The sequence below is a fragment of the Protopterus annectens genome, chromosome 2.part1 (genome assembly GCF_019279795.1).
Source record: "Protopterus annectens isolate FY-2018-M chromosome 2.part1, PAN1.0, whole genome shotgun sequence".
In the NCBI taxonomy this organism is placed as follows: Eukaryota; Metazoa; Chordata; order Ceratodontiformes; family Protopteridae; genus Protopterus; species Protopterus annectens.
The window spans coordinates 41,597,168-41,617,018 of NC_056729.1; the positions used below are offsets into that span (position 1 = coordinate 41,597,168).

The 19,851-nt window shown below is 37.8% G+C and overlaps 1 protein-coding gene across 1 annotated transcript in view; it reads right to left on the reverse strand.

Moving 5' to 3' along the window:
• Nucleotides 1-19,851, reverse strand: part of LOC122794819 (alpha-2-macroglobulin-like protein 1) — a 989,874-nt gene that overhangs the window by 518,705 nt on the left and 451,318 nt on the right. Inside the window, exons 12-13 of the mRNA XM_044063423.1 lie at nt 8,228-8,440; nt 7,128-7,197 (exon numbers count right to left, since the gene is read on the reverse strand). Of these exons, the coding sequence (XP_043919358.1) occupies nt 7,128-7,197; nt 8,228-8,440 (283 nt within the window). The remainder of the gene's footprint in view (nt 1-7,127; nt 7,198-8,227; nt 8,441-19,851) is intronic.

The window sequence follows — 19,851 nt, forward strand, 5'->3', positions numbered from 1 at the left end:
GGAGCTTTTCGAGACGGTCTGCATAGGGCATCTGTTTGAGGCCGGTAATCCTCTTTGTGAGGTATTTCTGTGGCCTTTCCAGTTGTTGTAGATGTCTTGTGAGGTACATACCTAAAGGGGCATTGTACTCTATAATGGGTCTAATGAGTGATGAGTAAAGGGGAACAATGACCTCTTTTTTCCTGGATGAGAAACCTTTTGTGATGAGGTGTGCCATGTAGAAGGATTTCCTGACTATTGTGGTGATGTGATTATCAAAGGAGAGACTACTGTCCACCTGTGTCCCAAGGTCTCTTATCACACTTTCAGTGTTAAGTAGACTACCGCCTATGTGGTAGTTCATGGGTACAGAATTTTTACCAAAAGGGATGACAATGCACTTTTTGGCATTGAGCTTGTGGCCATGGCTTTGACACCAGGCATCTGTCTCAGTGAAGCTCTTTTGTAGGATGTCCACATCATTAGGAGTTTTGATTATGGCTCCTAGTTTGCAGTAACCTACGAACTTCATTAGCCAAAGACCTTCTGTGTTGGCCTGTACTTCTGAGAAGTAGATACCAAACAGGAGAGGACCCAGGACTGAACCCTGTGGTACTCCACTTGTCACTGGTCTGAAGTCAGATTTGGAGTCTGCTACTTTCACAGTGTGGGTTCTGTCAGTGAGCCAATTGCCAACCCATTTTGTGACAAAGGGATTTATACCTAGTTTAGTGAGTTTATCTATAATTCCAGAGTGAAGGATGGTGTCAAAAGCCTTGGCGAGATCTAGATAGGCTCTGTGAACCACCTTACCCTCATCCACGGCTTTGTTGACCGCTTCAAAGAAGTCTATCAGGTTTAGCAGACATGATCTGCCTTTTGCAAAGCCAAATTGGGTGGGGTCCGGAGTTTGGAGATTACCAGTGTCATTGTTTATAAGTTCCATGATGATCGTTCCATAGCCTTGCAGACCAGGCTAGTTAGGCTAATGGGGCAGTAGTTCCCGGGGTTCATGGTGGCTCCCCTTTGTGGAGTGGGATAACCGTCGCTATGAGCCATTCAGTGGGCACAAAACCTTAGGTGAGGCTATGATTGAACATGGTACTTAGGTGGGGTGCCAGTTTGTTCTGTAGTTCATGTAGAATGCAGCCTGGGATGTTTTTGGGTCCCATGGATGCTGTGTTCTTGGCTTTGGAGAGTGTGGTTTTTACCTGTGCAGCCATGATTACAGGAACTTTGCATTCTTCTGGTATAGAGATGGGCCATTTAGGGCGTGAGAGGGGGGTAAAGTTAGCACTGAACCTATTTGCCAGGATGTTGGCAATATCAATTGGTTCTGTATATTTAGTGCCATTGTGCTGTAACTCAGAGTAGATCTGAGTGTTGCCATTGAGATTCTTGACATAGCTATAGAATGCTTTGTGGTTGTCTTTAGAAACAGTGGCAATTTTGTTTTCATAACTAGCTTTGGAGGATTTTATGAGGGATCTTAGCTTTTTACTGAGGCTGACCAGGGACTTCTGCCAGTCATGGGATTTTACTCTTTTTTGCAACAGTTTCTTTCTTCTGTTGTAGAGTTTGTTTATGGCAGGGGACTACCAGATTGGCTTCCTTTTTTTGGAGGATAGACCCTTGGTTCTGTTAGGGATTGCATGATCCATGCAGTTGTGTAAGTGCTTATAAAGTGCATTTGTGTAGGAGTCAGCAGTTGTACCTCTATTGTCTGTCTGCATGGGTGTCGTGAAGTTTGTCACTTCTGTCTTAAAAAGCGTGAAGATGGCTTTGGAGAAATTTTTTACGGTGGTTTCCCTAATGGGGGTGGGGGTGAGATGTGGATGTCTAGGGTGATTAGCTTGTGGTCAGATCTGACCAACGAGGAATTGAGCTCTGGTGTGGAACACTGGTTGCCCATGTTGGTAATGACCAGGTCTAGAATATTGTTGCACCTGCTGGGGGTGTGGGTAAGTTGATCCAAGGCATTGGAATTTATGAATTCCAGAAAACATTGAGCAAAAGAGTTGGTACATGAGTAGTTTTCCCAGTTAATGGTGGGGTAGTTGAAATTGCCCATTATTAGGGTGTTAGGTTGTACCCTAATATTTTCCACTGTATCAAGAAATGAGGAGTGGAAATCCTGGGGCATGGTGGGGGATCTGTAGCAAGCTACAATTTGGATTGCGGTCTTGCCCAAAGTTAGTTCAGATGGATAATCTCGGATGCATTATGCTGAGCAACTAGCCTGGAGGTGTGGATATCCTTAATGAATATGGACACGCCTCCACCTTCAGTGTTTCGGTCAAGGTTAAGTGGCCGAAAGGTGTGGTATGAATTATAGCCTGGTATTGCAGGGGTGCTCTCTGGAGCCTTGAGCTAGGTCTCTGTCACTGCACAGATGTCGATGTTCTCCATTTTATGAAGTGCCTTAAGTGAGTGCATTTTGAGGTTTAGACTTCTAGCACTGAGTAGCATTACCCGCAGATTTTGCTTGCTTGTACCTGTTATGGTGGTGAGTTTGTCATTTGAACTTTGCCTAGAAAAAGCACTATAGGGGTGGCAAGATCCTTAGCCAGTATCTGGAATCCCAGGGATGACAGGTGTAGGCCATCTCTGGCAAAGCATTGTGGTCTGTCAAACATGTTATCCCAGGCAGACAGATATTGGATCCCCTTAGAATGACACCAGTAGCTTAGCCAATTGTTGAAGTCTTTCATTAGTACATTCATAGACTTTTCATAAATGCTATAAATATAATGCACACAAAGCCAAAATTATATTTTTTTGCTAAACGTTCTCAAACAATTTGTCATATGTTTGAAACTGTATAACCTAGATGGATCCTCTTCTAAATCCTGAAGCCCGTAACACTGACATTCAGAATGTCGAGACAACAATACTGAAAAATGACGATCACGAAGAGCTGATGTTTCCCGGGGCAAGTTAACACTTGCCTGACATGGGGAAATATGGTCTTTCCTGCACTGTAGAGCAATCCCAGAGTTGGTATATATATATATATATATATATATATATATATATATATATATATAGTTAGGGGAGTGTGGGGGTATAGCCCCCAGCTAGGTGGTTGTCATACAGCCAGGTGTGTGTATGTTAGGTGTTGGACAAGTATTTACTTGCCTTGGGAAACATCAGCCGTTGATGATTGTCATTTTTTGGTATTGTCATCTCGACATTCTGAATGTCGGTGTTATGACCTTCTGGATTTGAAAGGTAATGCACCCTAGACAGATATTATTAGAACATTTTTGTTAATCAGAAATAAGTTTTCATATCACAACAAGAAATTCCTCTATGAGTGCATGCTTATTGCGATATTTACAGAAATATCAAAATATATGTTTAATTGCACAATTAGAAGTATAAATAGCACGGACTATTTCTCAATATTTGCAACTTGCAGTGCAAAGGTGAAAGAATGTTTTTTCAACATTAAATGTTTCACCTGACATCATACAATAGTTTGTAAGTCATTTGTTGTGTGATATAAATGGACATTGACAATGAATTTTCATGTCCCCTACCATGTCATATACTAGGGCTCTCAGTTATCAAAATAAATATGAATAATTAGTGATGAACAGTGATTAATTGTTCTACTAGAGGGCATCTTGTATCAATATTGTTAGGAACTTCTCAGATATTCTAACATTGCCTGTTATTAGTTGTTAAGTCACTAAGTAAATGAAGCCAGACCACTAAACTTCTGGACACCATAAGGAGCTATGGATATGCACTGGAAGTATGCAAAAAAGATGTTATAGGCTTGAGTGAGTTAAAATAAATCTGTGAAAAATCAAGTTTCAAATTCTGGTAACAAACATAAAGTATCAGTGTAATACCAGCTCTGTATTAAATGTGAAAAGGGAGTTATATAGCTAGATTTTGTACTAGAAATCATAAACTTGCTCTACCTGTGAAAGCTGTAACCAGTAGAAAACATACTGCTAATGACACTGAGTATATGGAATGCAATACATTATCTTTGTGAATAGCTGAGTCAGACTTGTGCTATTGCAAAATTAATTGAATGTAATATCCTATTGATGGCAGAGAAATCCAAGTTTTAGGCACTATTGCTATACTTATAAATTATATAGCAACTGGTCTAAACGTGTGGAAGGCATTGTAACCTTGCACTAGTAGATAAATTCTGCCTCTTTAAGCCATGTCCTGGTAACTGCACACATATCTATATTCTCAAGTGTAAGGTGGGCTTGGAGGGAGTACAGTTTTTTTTTTTTTTTTTTTTTTTTAAGCTCCTGGCATTGAGCAGTAGCACCATGAGGTTCAGTTAAACTGATTTTGCTATGTTGGTTGTTGTATCTTTCGGCTTTTCCCAGTTAGGGGTCGCCACAGTGAAACTTCAGTCCGCTAATGATTGGCAGTAGATTTTTACGTACTGAGTTGCCAGCCCTGACACACAACCTTCAACAAAGGTATGCCCATTCATGTATGTCTCCACACAGAAGACGCTTTAGCTGAGAATCGAACAGGACGTCTTACTGTGAGACGAGAACGCTACCGCAGCACCACCACCGGAGTGCTATGTTGGTAAGTTTGTCAATTTGGCATTGTCTAAAAAAAGGCACTCTAGTGAGTGGACACAGCCTCAGACCATGCCTTTTCAAGTTGACAAATATTGGACCACCTTACAGTGAAACTTAAAAGACAGCCAGTTGTTAAAATCAATCATTTTTTTGCCCATACTGTGGCATCATCCTTTGTGATGGTAATATGCTGCTCAGTGCTAGGCTCATACCAGCCTGAGACACATAGTCTGAAAGCTCTATGCCTCACTTCATGTAGTCCAGGGAGGTACATCTCAGATCATTTATACCTACATGGACTATGATGGAATCGTACTGGCAGCTGTGGCATAATGACTTGAGTACATGTGTGAAGCGGCAGATCCTGGCTCCAGATAAACAACTAACAGTTATTTCTCCTTGTTCAGCCTGATTAGAGGGCTATATCTCATTATGATGAGCATCCTGAGAAGTGTGTTTGCTTGCCTTAGGGACTACGTGTTTGGGGCTCCACTGAAAGTGACAGTATGTGTGATGTTAGGTGTTGTGTTTTCTTAGTGCCTTTGGGCTTGGTGAGGCATAGCTTTGACAGTGGGTGGTGTAGGTGATCTTTCTTGTTTAGGAACATTGCTTTTAAATGTCTCAGCATACATTAGTCTATATATGTGTTATGTACTATGTCAGGCATGTGTTTTGTGTGTGTGGTTTCAACAACCTGATGTGGACTTGTATATGAGAATTCAGCTTCCAGTGTCATTGTGCAATTACAGGTCTAGCGTACTGTGTCTGAATCTTTAAGGATTAAGTGGTTGCCAGTAAACATGATATAATTGCTACATTGTCTCAAGATGTCCATGCCAACCAAGATGACTGCAAATAAGTTAGAAAATTGTGTAAGCATAATGGCCATTCTTCTGATTTGTTTTGGAGTTAGATTTAGCAGTTAAAGTACTTAACTTTACCTGGAAGGTACTAGATACAAATAAAGCACTTCTGGAATGCAAGCTAGGACTACAAGCTTTGCTGAGCTCCAGGAAACTGAGCAGGAGACAGTATGTAGTAAAGGCGGTTTATTGGTTCACTGGGTGTGCACTTAGTATCATGTGTCTATGGAAAATGATGGGTGGGAAGAGTATATAAATACCTTGTATAACAGTTGATAGCAGGGGAGGGACTTTAGAAATTTGTTGCATAACATTTCTTTGTAGGATTACTTTTAAACCGGCTGTTAGTGCACTGGATTAAGGCTTTGAGATGTTAATGGTCTGTTCCCTGTAGAAAAGGTGCAGGACTTGAATTCTTGTATGTCCTTGTTGTGTGAGTAGGAGCAATATATTTTACAAGACAGTGCTTCTATGCTGGCAGTGAAAAGGGACACATTGTCCAGTGGGCTTATTTAATTAACAAATAGATTACAGTAAATGAATTGTCATTGAGCTCAAAGTACCATACCTAGCTATCCATTTCACCCCAGACACTAAGCTTACTAAGGTCAGTGGAGTAAGTGGGGAGTCTCTGGGGTCTTTATTGTGGCCAGTCCTTTTTAATGTCTTCATACACAACATTTTAAAAGATCTGAAAGGAAAATTTCCTCTCTCATTTATATTATATGCAAACAAGCTCCTACATAAAATAATAAAAAGAGGGTTAGCAGGACTAGAAAACTGGTCTAATGCGTCTCAACTTAATTAAAAAAAATAATAATAATATAGCTGTGGAATAATAACCCAAGAAAGTAATGCTTTATGATAGTGTTAGTTTATTACATCTGCCAAGTGAAATAGTCTGTGGTCTTTCTTCAGGCATGACCTACCCAGGCAGACAACACATGAAATGTTATATATGCTTAAAGAATAGAGAAGAACTATACACATTTATTTATTTATTTATTTATTTATTTATTTATTTATTTATTCATTTTCAGCAACTGGGATAATCTGACTGGGCAGATCCCATTTTCAATGGAAGCCTAGAGAGAAAGGTTACATCACATTACATTTATATTAAATTAATTTCAGACAGTTCTCAGAAAAAACAAGTTACATTCCTCAGAAAAAAAACAAACATTACTTGCAAAATATGTAATTACATAAATAATGTATAATAAGTGTCTTTCATGTGCACTTGGGAAGACGACAGAGACTTTAGGGTATAAGTGTCGATGTCTGCCTGCAAGCTATACTAAAAGCTATACTAAAAGCAGAAAAAAATGCAGCCACACCATCCATGTGGCTGTTGTTTCGCTGTCAGCCATTATCTCCCAGCAATGTTCATTTGGCCTATTATAGTATTTGGAATAATGTTTGTCAGTGTCAGACATGTATCAGTGCTTGAGTAAGCTGAGAGACATACAACTGTAAAACGAATGGAATGCATATCTTTGGCTAGCTACAGCTAGCTAATACATTCCAGGCATTAGCTGCTAATAGAATAAATTAATCAGTACCTAGCATCTTAAGCAACTCAAACCACGGCACATTAATTAGAAAAGCATTAAGAATATCATTAAAAGTATGCAGAAAAAAGTCTAATTAATGTGTTCTCATGAATTTAACAAAATGAATTCATATATATGTATTTATATTTTACCAAAGGAATTACCTTTTTTAAGATTCTGGAGTACTGCAACAGTATGCTGACCAGTTAAAAGGATGCTTCCTCTTGAAATACCCTGCAAAACATGTAACAAGCATAAGGCATCAGTAATACATTAACAACATAATAAAGGCGTACTATACTGAAGTTTGCTTTGTTTTATTGGTGTTTACTATTACAGGGGCACACATAGAGCAAGTAAAGGACTAGGATTTTACTGTGTACAAAGCTGACATAAATTTATTGTCATAAGTACAAAACTATAATTGCTATAATTTAAAAAGAAATATGCATTGTATATACATTGCAATATTCTTTATTTTGCATAGTTCTAAACATAATTATGCTTCTAAGCGTACTACTGGATAATAACATGGTAGTTATATTTCCAGTGAAAGTATAGTAAGGCATGCCCCACTATAACATATACAAGGATATCTATTACAGGAAAATAAATGATGTTAGATGTTGGGATATTATCAGTAAGAGTTTTGAAAACAGAAAATATGTTTGAAAGCTTATAAGACAGTGAATTAGAAGAACACATCAAACATTGAGAGTCCAGTAGTTCATTCTGGGGCCAGATCAGATAGTGAATGCCTTTTAGAAAGACTATTAGAGTACCAGTAATGACCAATCTTGCTTTCACTGCCTGCAGTGCAGAAAGAGCTCCCATTACACTGTTTAAAGCAAAAGCAGCTCCAGGGAATATCAGTAACCAACTTTTCACTAGGTCATTACTAAATTCTGATTCAATGGCTGAATTCCAGTTCTTAGGTTCAAACACTTTAACCATTAGGCCACCCTCCCAACCCCAACAGTTCTGCTCAGCTATGGATATTTTAACTCATTAAAACTTCTGATATGGGAAATGAGAGGTAGTTAGATACATTAGGGGGGTACATTGGTTTTCATTAACATGAAATATTTGACCTCTCTTCCTCAAAAGCAGAACAACAGAAGCAATATTTGCCACTTTATGGCACACACACACTCCTTACAAAAAAATTAAAAAATCTCAAGGTGTGACATTTCTAAGTTTTTTTGTCTTTGCTACTACAATTTTGATAAAAAACTCACAACATGCATTTGTATTAGCGTCTTACCATGTAGAAGATAACTTGTTGATTAACGGCAAGCAGCTCCTTTGCAGAGAGGTGGTAATTTACTAAGATTTTGGCTGGTACACCACTTTGTAGTTCATTATATTGCCTTTTAATTGACAGATAGCTCTCTGAGTTCGAGTAGAATTCCTCGATGTAATGGTATGTGTCATCATACAGAGATGAATCAGCTGGTTCACCAGGTAAGTAGCTAGCCTGAAAAAAAATGCATAAATTAATTATCAGGCAAACCAATGATTAAAATATCCTCTTTTATGCAGCATCTCTGTAATTGTATTATATAAAAGTATGTAAATAAGTATAAGAAAACATAAGGAATAGTATTTGAAAATAAATTATTTCATGAAAATTATTGCTAATAATAAAATGTTTGACAAACCACAACTAATACTATTAAGCTTTGAATAGCTGAGTTGGATTTTTTTATGGAGAGGAGCATTTTAAGTACAAAGATATAAAAATCTTTTTTTGGCACAAAATAAAACGAAGCTTAGTCATTAATGTGATTTTGGAATTTACAGTGGGACTGTAGTATAAGTTGTTTATAAGCAAAGCTGTAGCTTCACAACTACCTGCAACATATGACATTTCCATTATTAACATCACTTTAGGGAACTCCTGAATTAGGGTATTAAAGAACAATGCAGTTGGGAACAATGCTGTCAGGAAACAACATTGGCAGTATAGCCCACATTAATAAATGACATCTGTATAATTCATAACACAAATCAATAATGAATGATGAAAGTCTTTTAGTGACATAAAATGCTTTGCCCTCTTTTGCTTCTTTTGTTTCATTAAGAGACAGCGTGACAAAGATCTTAGTTAATGTCAAAGTGAAACACTATATAAGCAATTAATAAAAATACTGTCAGAGTAGATATTTTTATATAAAAGAAAGATTGGACTAACAATTAATATAGTAAAATGTTCAGTTGCTCAAGTCTCCTCTCAAACTGAGTAGGTCATAGCAGATGATTGGTCTATTAAGAGGAAAATATTGGACCAATCAGAAGTTTAGCATACCTCCACACTGAGCAAAAAGTACTACACCGCCATATTTTTGATTTCTACCCTATAAACTAGAATATATATATATATATATATATATATATATATATATATATATATATATATATATATATGGGTCTATATTATATCCTCAAATGCTTAACAAAGCGAACGCTGATTGATCAAACTTATTTTCGCAAAACTGCAAAATATCGAAGCAGCAGAAACTCAAATTTTTTCCTAGGGAAAGAATTCGGTTGTCCGTTTCTGTTGCTTTAGTATTTTCAGTGTTATGGTGGAAAGTTACTGGTCAGATTCAGGTAAGTGTGCGATTGTATGGATGTGAGTGTTAGGGTGATTTAGGTGAGTTAGGGTTAGGGCTCGGGTTAGGTGTGTGTGTGTGATTGAGTGGACATGAGGGTTAGGGCAGATTTAAGTGAGTTAGGGTTAGGGAGCGGGTGAGGTGAGTGTGCGATAGTCACGGACCTTAGGGTTAGGGTTTGGGCAAATGTAAGTGGGTAGTTAGTGGTGTGTGCATAGTTTAGTGTAGGGTTAGGTATCAGATTTTAGGTGTATGTGTGTGGATTTCTGTTTGTTTGGTGTGCTTGTGTTGTGTGTATGTGTTTTGGATCAGCAATTTGTTTCCCTGGGAAAAAAATCGCTGATCTGATAGTTTGAGATTGTAAGCTTTCGCTTAAATTAGGTCGATCAATCAGTGTTCGCTTTTTTAAGCATTCAATGATATAATATAGACCCTATATATATATATATATAGAGAGAGAGAGAGAGAGAGAGAGAGAGGAACACTTTATAAGCTCAAAATACTGAAATCTCGAAATTCAGTATCTCGAGTTCATAAAGTGGAAGGATCGGAAGATCGCAACCCCAAAAGTGCAAAATTCAAAATCTCGAGTGTGGGAGATTTTGAATTAGTGGTTCTGGTGTTGCACTGTGTTCGTGGATTCAGGTAAGTGTTTATGTTTAAGGTTGTTGGGTAGGGGCTGTAGTGTGTATTAGCATGTGTTGTTACTGTGATATGTGTGTGTGCTAGAGGAATATAGTTTGTGTGGTTGTGTTTTGTGTCTGTGTGCATGTAGTGTGACCTTGGAGTTAGAATATTTAAATGGAGGGGTGTGGGGAGTGCAGGGGGGCTTGCCCCCCTGCATATCATAAGGGTAGGTGTGTGTGCTTATTTAGTTGTGTGCATGTGTGTTGTAATGGTGTTTGAAAGTGTTGGGAGTTTGAATTTCGCAGTTTTGCGGTTTTGGGATTTAGGGCTTCATGATTGTGTAGTTTTGGGTAGTTGGATTGTCTACTTCATAGGCTTGAGATTCTGTAATTCGAGATTTCAGAAGTTCGAGCTTATAAAGTGAATCCATATATATACATATATATATATATATATATATATATATATATATATATATGTAAAACATATAGATATTTGTTTTTCTTTTTGGCAATATGAATGTCCAGATAGAGTTGGACAGTCAGTCTTTTTAGTCTGTGTTAAACAGAAAGATTCTAATAAAAACAGCTGAAGTCTCATCTGCTCATGTGACTAGCAAATATATCAGAAATAAAAAAATAACATTAATTTTTTGCACAGGGGAAATACAAGTGCAAACAACAAATATTCCTCCATTAGCATATTTCCAATTGGAAATTTAAAGCATTGCTTGAATAGCAGTCAAAGTGAACTATACCCAGCAGATCTCTAGATTGTCTTTCATTGCAAGAATGTAAGGTATTTGCCTTGCAAACACAAGGAGGTTCAGTCGATTCTCACACAAGGGATTATTGCTAGGCACAATGGCAATGAGGCAGTTTAGCCTCTTATAACATAACAGAGTTCATTTAGAGGAGTAGAAATGATACACGGACTACATCAGTGGTCATATAAAGACAGAGCTCACAGAGTAGAACACTTACTTATGCTTTGAGAGATGGAGTCATTTGGAGATAATAAAAGTAGTGAAATCATAAAGGCCAGCAGGTGCCATCTTTCAAAAAGAGGGCGTGATAGATTTATATCACTGATGACATCTGGGGGAATTTCAGGGGGACATATGCAACTTGCCTACACAAAAACGGGTAGGCTAACTGGCTATGCAGTACAATATGGGTAATTACTGATACTTCTCTTAATCTGTGACACAGCAAATCTGTTCTACATTTCAAAGAGTTCAAATCTTTTGTCATAAAACTTATTAATTCTACAATTCTACCTGAAACATTTTAGTTTATGATTTATGAGTAAGTGCCTTACATGAGCTATCGATATGACTGATGAAATAGTTGATGATATCATATAAAGAATGTTGAAACAAAGGACCAAACAATCAAAAACAATAAAAGAACAGTCCAGCAGTTGTAAATAATAATTATGACTGATGCAATCAGCATTTCTTCTTTCTTCTTCTTTCTTCTTTTTCTTTTGGCTGCTCCCGTTAGGGGTCACCACAGTGGATCTTCTGTTTCTATTTCTTCCTGTTATCTGCATCTTGTTCTGTTACACCAACCACCTGCATGTCCTCCCTCACCATATCCATAAACCTTATCTTAGGCCTTCCTCTTTTCCTCTTACCTGCCAGCTCCATCCTTAGCATCCTTCTCTGAATATACTCAGCATCCATCTTTAGCACATGTCCAAACCAACGCAATCTCACCTCCCTAGCGTTGCCTCCAAACCGTCCAACCTGGGCTGACCCTCCTAATCCTGTCTACCCTCGTTACATCCAGTGTAAATCTTAGCATCTTTAATTCTGCCACCTCCAGCTCTGACTCCTGTCTTTTCATCAGTGCCACTGTCTCCAACCCATATAACATAGCTGGTCTCATTACCATCTTGTAGACCTTCCTTTTCACTCTTACTGGTACCAGTCTGTCATAAATCACTCCTGACACTCTTTTCCACCCACTCCACCCTGCCTGCACTCTCTTCTTCACCTCTTATCTACACTCACCTTTGGTCTGAACTGTTGATCTCAAGTATTTAAACTCATCCAACTTTGCTAACTCTACTCCCTGCATCCTCACCATTCCTCTGTCCTCCATCTCATTCACACACATATATTCTGTCTTAGTCCTGCTGACCTTCATTCCTCTCCTCTGTAGAGCATATCTCCACCCGTCCAGGGTCTCCTCAACCTGTTCCCTACTCTCACTACAAATCACAATATCATTCGCAAACATCATAGTCCATGGGGACTCCTGTCTGATCTCGTCTGTCAACCTGTCCATCACCATTGCAAATAAGAAAGGGCTCAGAGCTGATCCTTGATGTAATCTCACCTCCACCTTGAACACATCCATCACGCCTACCACAAATCTCACCATTGTTGCACTGCCCTCTTACATATCTTGTACTAATCTTACGTACTTCTCTGCCACTCCTGACTTTCTCATACAGTACCATAACTACTCTCTAGGTACCCTGTCATATGCTTTCTCTAAGTCCACAAAGACACAATGCAACTCCTTAGTCAGCATTTCTGAATTTATGAAACCAAAAGTATCAGTTCATGGGAAGCTGGCAAGTTCTAAATTATGTACATTCTGCTGTGCTCCTTTATGGAAAATGGAAAGCTACCAGAGGCATTTGTCTCAAGGGAAGGCATCTGAGGGCTATGTCCCAAGCGAAGGTCAGTGACAGTCTTGTGTAATGCCAAGTGCACAATCAATCTCAAAGGTATCACTGGGCATCCCAGAAAAACAACAGTAAGGCTCAAAGAAAAACTTCACTTCCTCCAAAGAGCAGTGCTCTCAGCATGCTTTCCCTCTCCCCTAGAGAAACTAAATGGGCCAAAGGGTTGTCACCCTTAAATCAGTGGACATGCCAGTAGAATACCTGGTGGTGGTATCATTGATCATAGCAGACCAAAACAAAATAATAATAATAATAATAATAATAATAATAATAATAATAATCATAATAGCAACAACAGCAATAATGCATTGGGCTTCGTGTTATGAGACTTGTCAAGTTGAGTGATTTTTCTTTCAATGATGAACTTTTGGTAAGGCTTAAGTGTGTGACTTCCTTAATTGAAGTATGCAGTTATGCAATATTAGACAGCCTTTTTTGTCAGGTAACTTCTTTAGTAGTTTATTTTGTGAATTTCCCTAACCTTTTAAACAAACTGGATTCAGTTCTAGAGTGGTAACCAACTATGACTGTCACTGCACTGGGGGAATATTTCTCCCTTACTTAAATCTGTATTGACCTCAAAGTATACTGAATAAATAAGCCACTACATGGGAGTATGGAAGTGCTCTACCTTATATAATAAATTGATACATTTGTTTGTAAAGCTGATATACTGGAAATGGAAAAGGCATTCAGCTACCACATCAGTAAGCCAGCATATTTAAGTTGATCACTCTTCTTAAAGAGTTTTTGAAATAAGAGATTTCTTCTGATGTACATTTTGAAGTTAAGTTGACAGATAAGATGCATCCTTGTAGATATGTGGGTGGTTCAGAAGATGTGTTTTTTGATTGAGGCTGTAATTTGTTAATTTTTTTACACAAGTGGCATGAGTTCTAATGTGTACAATGAAAGTGAGATGTCGTAGTGGTGTGACTATGTTGTATAGTTTGTTTTCATTGCTCTTGTTTTTTTGACTGGCCAAGATCATTCTGTTATCAACAGGAGAACTTCAAAAACAAATTGTCAAGTATATTATAATTAGACACACACTCAGAAAGACACTAAGGATAACATGGAATAGCTACCAACGTCTAGCTTTATCTAACTTGTCCTAGATAGAGCATGATGCATGGAGAGAACTATGAAAGGAAAGTAATTACTTACCAGGAAGCAAGGAATCTGTAGAGAAAAATGAACTTTATCTTGTTTCTCCAGTTGTCCAGAGCCTGGTCAAGGTCAAATGAGGCCCTAAGCAGGGTAATGGACAGCCCCTCCACCAGCCATTCAAGTGTCACATTACTTGGCTGGCTGTCCCCCCATTTATCACAAAGACTGTCCAAACCTGTTAGTGTGCAGACTATTTTCTTCTTTACGTTTACTGATTAGAGATTTTGGATTCAACTTATTTCAAACTTTATAGTATAAACACTGATGTCACTTGTTATGCAAAATGGTCTCACATTGAAAAGAGACCAAGCATGAGCAACAGTAAACTTTTCTTACCTAGAAATTCCCATTCATTGAAAATGCATCTGGCCAGTGGTAGATTAAGTATACCTTGGGTCCCGGTCTGTTTTCAAACCATGGGCCCCTTGCATATTTAGTACCACACATAAATGCATGTTTTGAATTATATTTCTTTCAATACAGCAACATTTCTTGCTCAATACGGCAACAATTTTTGGAGAGAGTTTTAAATTTGCAGTTCTGAAAAATGTTTCCAGTATGCACAAAAACAAAATGTATGATCCAATAATGACAAAATCACCCATTTCCGTACATTTCAAACATACAACATTTTAAACATATAAGACTATGCAAACTGCTATCATTATAATCCACTAACATCTGTACGCAACAGTTATGACCACTTCATTGAATGTGTATACATTACATGCCTGACTGTTTTAAAAATGGCCACACACAGTAAAATGCTTTAAGCAAGCATACATTAGTCCAGCAAAGACAGACACATAACGTTTTATCTTTATCAATTCAGCAGAGTCAGTCATTTTTATCCATAGATATCCCCAAACCCAGAAGTTCTTGTTGACTGTGTCCCTCTCAGATGTCTGTATCAAAAATTAGCAGTAATGATGACCAAAGTCAAATATTTCATATGTGATTCACACAGACATACAGTAGTCATATTATTCCAAATTAATATGCACACACACTCATGCACACTAGTCCTGCAATCCAGATTAATGACTGTTTAAAAAATGACTAGATAATAAAAGCATAATAAGGTACCTTCATCCACAGAGAGCCTTCCAACAGTTATAGCCACTTTGTTGATTATGTATACCCCATATTGTAAGGAAGAAATAAATTACATGTATTTTAGTTAAATTAACTATATGAAATTGTATAGACATCACTAGCATCATACCATCATATCTAGCCATGTGTAGCACAGTTTATACAGAAGAGTATTTATGACAGCAATAGAAATATTAACCACCTGATAACACATGTAAAGACCATAGCCACAATCTCTGCAGAAGTAAAAGTCATCTGAATAATTCCACATTAAAAAGTATACTTGGGAGGTTGGCATAATGTTTACACTGTTTACCCTACAGGCACAAAATAGAGGGTTTGATTCTCATGTTTACAGAAAAATTAATTAAGGTCAAAATGGTCTGCAAGGGCAGTTATCCTAGTACATTAATACAGATGTTATGGCAGACAAACAACTTCGCATTTCAGTGCTTCATCTATAAATGTAGTGCTGTCTATGTTGCATTAAAAATAATTGTGCTGCTGCCATTCCCACAGCATTTCCTGAGCTAGATCAGTTATGTAATAGGGAATAGGCTGCAAATGTCAGTAACTTGATAATTATTAGGCATTTGGTCCTGGAGAACATTAAGTAGCCGAGCCCAAATTCCGAATTACTCCAAAACATTGTCTAGTTAAGTGACTTGTTTACTGTTCCACAGCAGGTAAATGTAGTGATGTCTATGTTGCATTAAAAATTGTTGTGCTGTCATAGCATTTTCTGAACTAGATCAGCTATGCAATAGGGAATACATGGCAAATGACAATAACCCAAAATCCCAGTTGCTCCAAAACACTGTATATTTAAGTGATTTGCTTACTGTTCCACAGTAGGTAAACGAAGGTGGAAAGGTTTAAACCCTGCACCCTTGCTACAGGAAGCAAGTCAGAACTTTAATCCCCTGCTCTAACTGCCAGAGTAAAAGTTTTGAATTAAATGCATTTTTTTGCAATCTACTCTTGTAATAAAGACTATTACAGTATTATAAGAAAATGGCTAGATAATGGATGCTAAAGATAAAACAGTTCTGATCATGACTCCAAATTATGCAGCCAACATGACCTGACAAATGTCAACCTCTTTTCAGTTGCTGGATGCTGTAAAGAAGGTACAATAAAAATATAGTACTAAAACTCAGCATCTTCAGACTACTAAAATGCAACACATTTAAACTATATTACATAGCCCAAGCCTTTTAATGAATTAAGTCCATTCTTTAGTGCAATGAATAAAACAAAACAATAAAAAAATATATAAATTTTGCAGTGTTCAAGTAAGCCGCGGTGGTGCAGCGGTAGCATTGTTGCCTCACAGCAAGAGGTTCTCCCGTTCGATTCTTGTCTGGGGCACCTTCTGTGTGGAGTCTGCATGACCTCCCCATGGTTGAGTGGCGTTCAAAAGACATGCGTGAATGGGCATGCCTTCGTTAAAGGTTGGGAGTTGGGCTGGCACCTCAGCACTATAAAAATCTAATGCCAATCATTGCCAGACCGGAGTTCTGCTGTGGCGACCAATAACTGGGAGAAGAAGAAGAAACAGCTATTGTTCAAGTACCCACAAATCATACAAAAGTCAGAAATATACAGTATACAACCTACTGTTTTTTTTTTTTTGGGTGGGGAGGCTTACATGCTTACAGGACACCTATGTCTATTTTACCTCCCTATGTCTTCTATGTCATCAACAATAGTTGTCTCCTCTGACATCACTCAGTACAGGTATAACCTACTTCAATGGCTAATAACACTATGTTTTTGTAGCATACACCTCAAGGGTCAACAGAGCCAGATCATGGACAAGGTGCCCCTATGCAGGGCAATGAATAGACTCTCACCAGCCATACTAATATCCCATTACATGGCTCCACTCTCCAATTACCATAAATACTGTTTAAACCTGTCAGTTTACATACTGTTTTCTTCTTTACTTTTGCAGTTGTCACAGTGATATGATATGTATTTCATTTAAAATATATTTCAAATTTTACAAAAAAGAAAAGCACCAACAGTGATTTTCTTAACAAAACACTCTTTCTATCCCTTGAAACTCACAGTTACTGAAAATGCATCTGTCAATCCAGGAAACTGTAGAAGACATGCTGGGATTCATACTTGAATAGCACATAGTGAGGCATTAAGTATCTATGTGAAGGGTACAAGAATTTAAAAGACAACTTGGGAAAGCCCACTGAACTTAAGTATCCTATTTCAGGATCAGCCCAGTAGTATCATCTATTGAAGTAACTTGGCAGAGTCACATAGAAGACAAATAACAGCTGAAGGAATCTAACCACATACTACAGGAAGCAGCTGTTTAGCAGCTCATAGCTTCACTCATCTGCAAGTGCTACCCAAACTATTGTAGCCCAAACACCAAGCATTTCACATCTGTGTGTCTTAAAAAAAGAATTAAAGATTTATTCATGGTTAAAATTATAACATTAAACTCAGGCTTCATGCTGTCCAGTTTATTCATAACTAAATAAACACTCATTTAACAGAATAAGGAAACCAAGAATCACATCCCAAAACATGGCTCATATCATGATGTTCCTGTTTACTACAATCAATTTAGTTCTTTCACATCATAGCTACTCTGATTCATAGGAGACCATTGATGAGTCTTGCCCATATTTCCAGTTGCATCAAAGCTGTCTGGTTAAGTGGCTTGCTCAAGAACACAGCATAAAATGAAGCAAAATCAGAAATGTTCTGCAAAACTGGAGACTGATAAGAGGAGACTACTCTAAATTTTAAAAAGTTAACAGAACAACACATTTTGCATAAACTTGTATTTTAACTACTAACTGTGAAACTCTAATTGAGTGACTGTAATCCTCAGAATATTGACTAACTGTAATCCTCAGATATTTATGAAAAGAGAACAGACGTTAGTCAAGGTTTGGCTGTCGTTGTGGTGGATTAAGACTCTTACCTCCTACAGCTAAGGTACAGAGTTTAAGCCTAAGCATGTCACTTACCTAAACAGCCTTCTCTAAGTAGGGCATTTTGTGCATACACACATGTACAAGCTAAAACTCACTGGCTCTTGTCCTTAAAAATGAAATCTTCACTCATTCCAGCCTGTGCCTGCTTGGAAGTCTACAAAATATAAATCTATATTTCATCTCTTGTTAGAAAATTATGTTCTGCCCCTTCTACTAATAAAAAGTGAATCTATCTCTGCCCATTCTGCTATGAAAATTAAATCTCATGCTAAGGTGCATGTATGGTCACTCCTGTCTCATTGTCTGAAAGTACCAAGCAGAATGCTGAGTAAAGCAGGAAAACATGTGTTTTTTTTTTTTAATCTGTTGTGGCCAGGCCCCACAGCAAGAACTAGGACCAAGACAGCTGCCTAGCTTTCCTAGTGCTGAATGTGTCCCTGCAGACATCTAATGCTCATCTTGCTGCAGCCCATTCATGTATGTGATTGTCTTGTATATTTTTTGTGATCAGTTTGTTTTCAGAATCAGTTTATTTTTGGAAATATTTTGCAGAGAAAGTTCTAGCAGGCAGTTATTGTAAAAGAATAAAACTAATAAATTATTAAAAATTATTACATATTCATTAAAGATGACAAGCATACATGGGGTGTACACAGTAGATCTCAAACAATCATACTTACCACAGTAATATCTAAAATTAAAATGTGATCCAGAAATACATTCACACTCAAACATATTCTAACCTTGCACTTCAAGATATCATCCTCTTATGCTTGTCTTCTCAGTTGTTCACATGCACTTATTTTTTGAATCTGCTATCTTTGTATACATTGCATAATTAAACAAATGAAGATGAAGAATGTTGCTATTTTAGACAGTTTATACATTTTATTCTACCACATCACAACCATCTAGGAAAAATAATTTCTTCACAATGATGTGAACTTCTCTGATCAATGCCAATAAAACTGTTTAAATTCTTACTTATTCATCCCTATCAGAACCCATACTTTAATTTAGAAATATTTTACTGTGAAATGTAGAGTGGCAAAACCCTAAAACTGATACCTAAAACAGAAAGTAAAGCAGTACCGTTTTTGTGGGGGACAAGCACCCTATCTCACTGAACTTATATATGCTAATTTCATTGTTGCACCAACTTGAAAAAGGAAAAAAAAATCTTCTAAAAGAAGGAAATCGCTGCCAGTGTGCAATATTTAAGTGTGCATGAAGGGAATCACTGCCAGTCTGCTATATAAGTGTGCACAAAGAGAGTCACTGCCAGTGTGCAATATCTAAATGTGTATGAAAGGAATCACTGCCAGTGTGCAATATCTAAGTGTGCATGAAGGGAATCACTGCCAGTGTGTGATATCTAAGTGTGCACAAAGGGAATCACTGCCAGTGCGCAATATCTAAGTGTGCACGAAGGGAACACTGCCAGTGTGCAATATCTAAGTGTGCATGAAGGGAACCACTGCCAGTGTGCAATATCTAAGTGTGCATGAAGGGAATCACTGCCAGTGTACAATATCTAAGTGTGCACGAAGGGAACCACTGCGAGTGTGCAATATCTAAGTGTGTATGAAGGGAATCACTGCCAGTGTGCAATATCTAAGTGTGCATGAAGGGAACACTACCAGTGTGCAATATCTAAGTGTGCATGAAGGGAACCACTGCCAGTGTGCAATATCTAAGTGTGCATGAAGGGA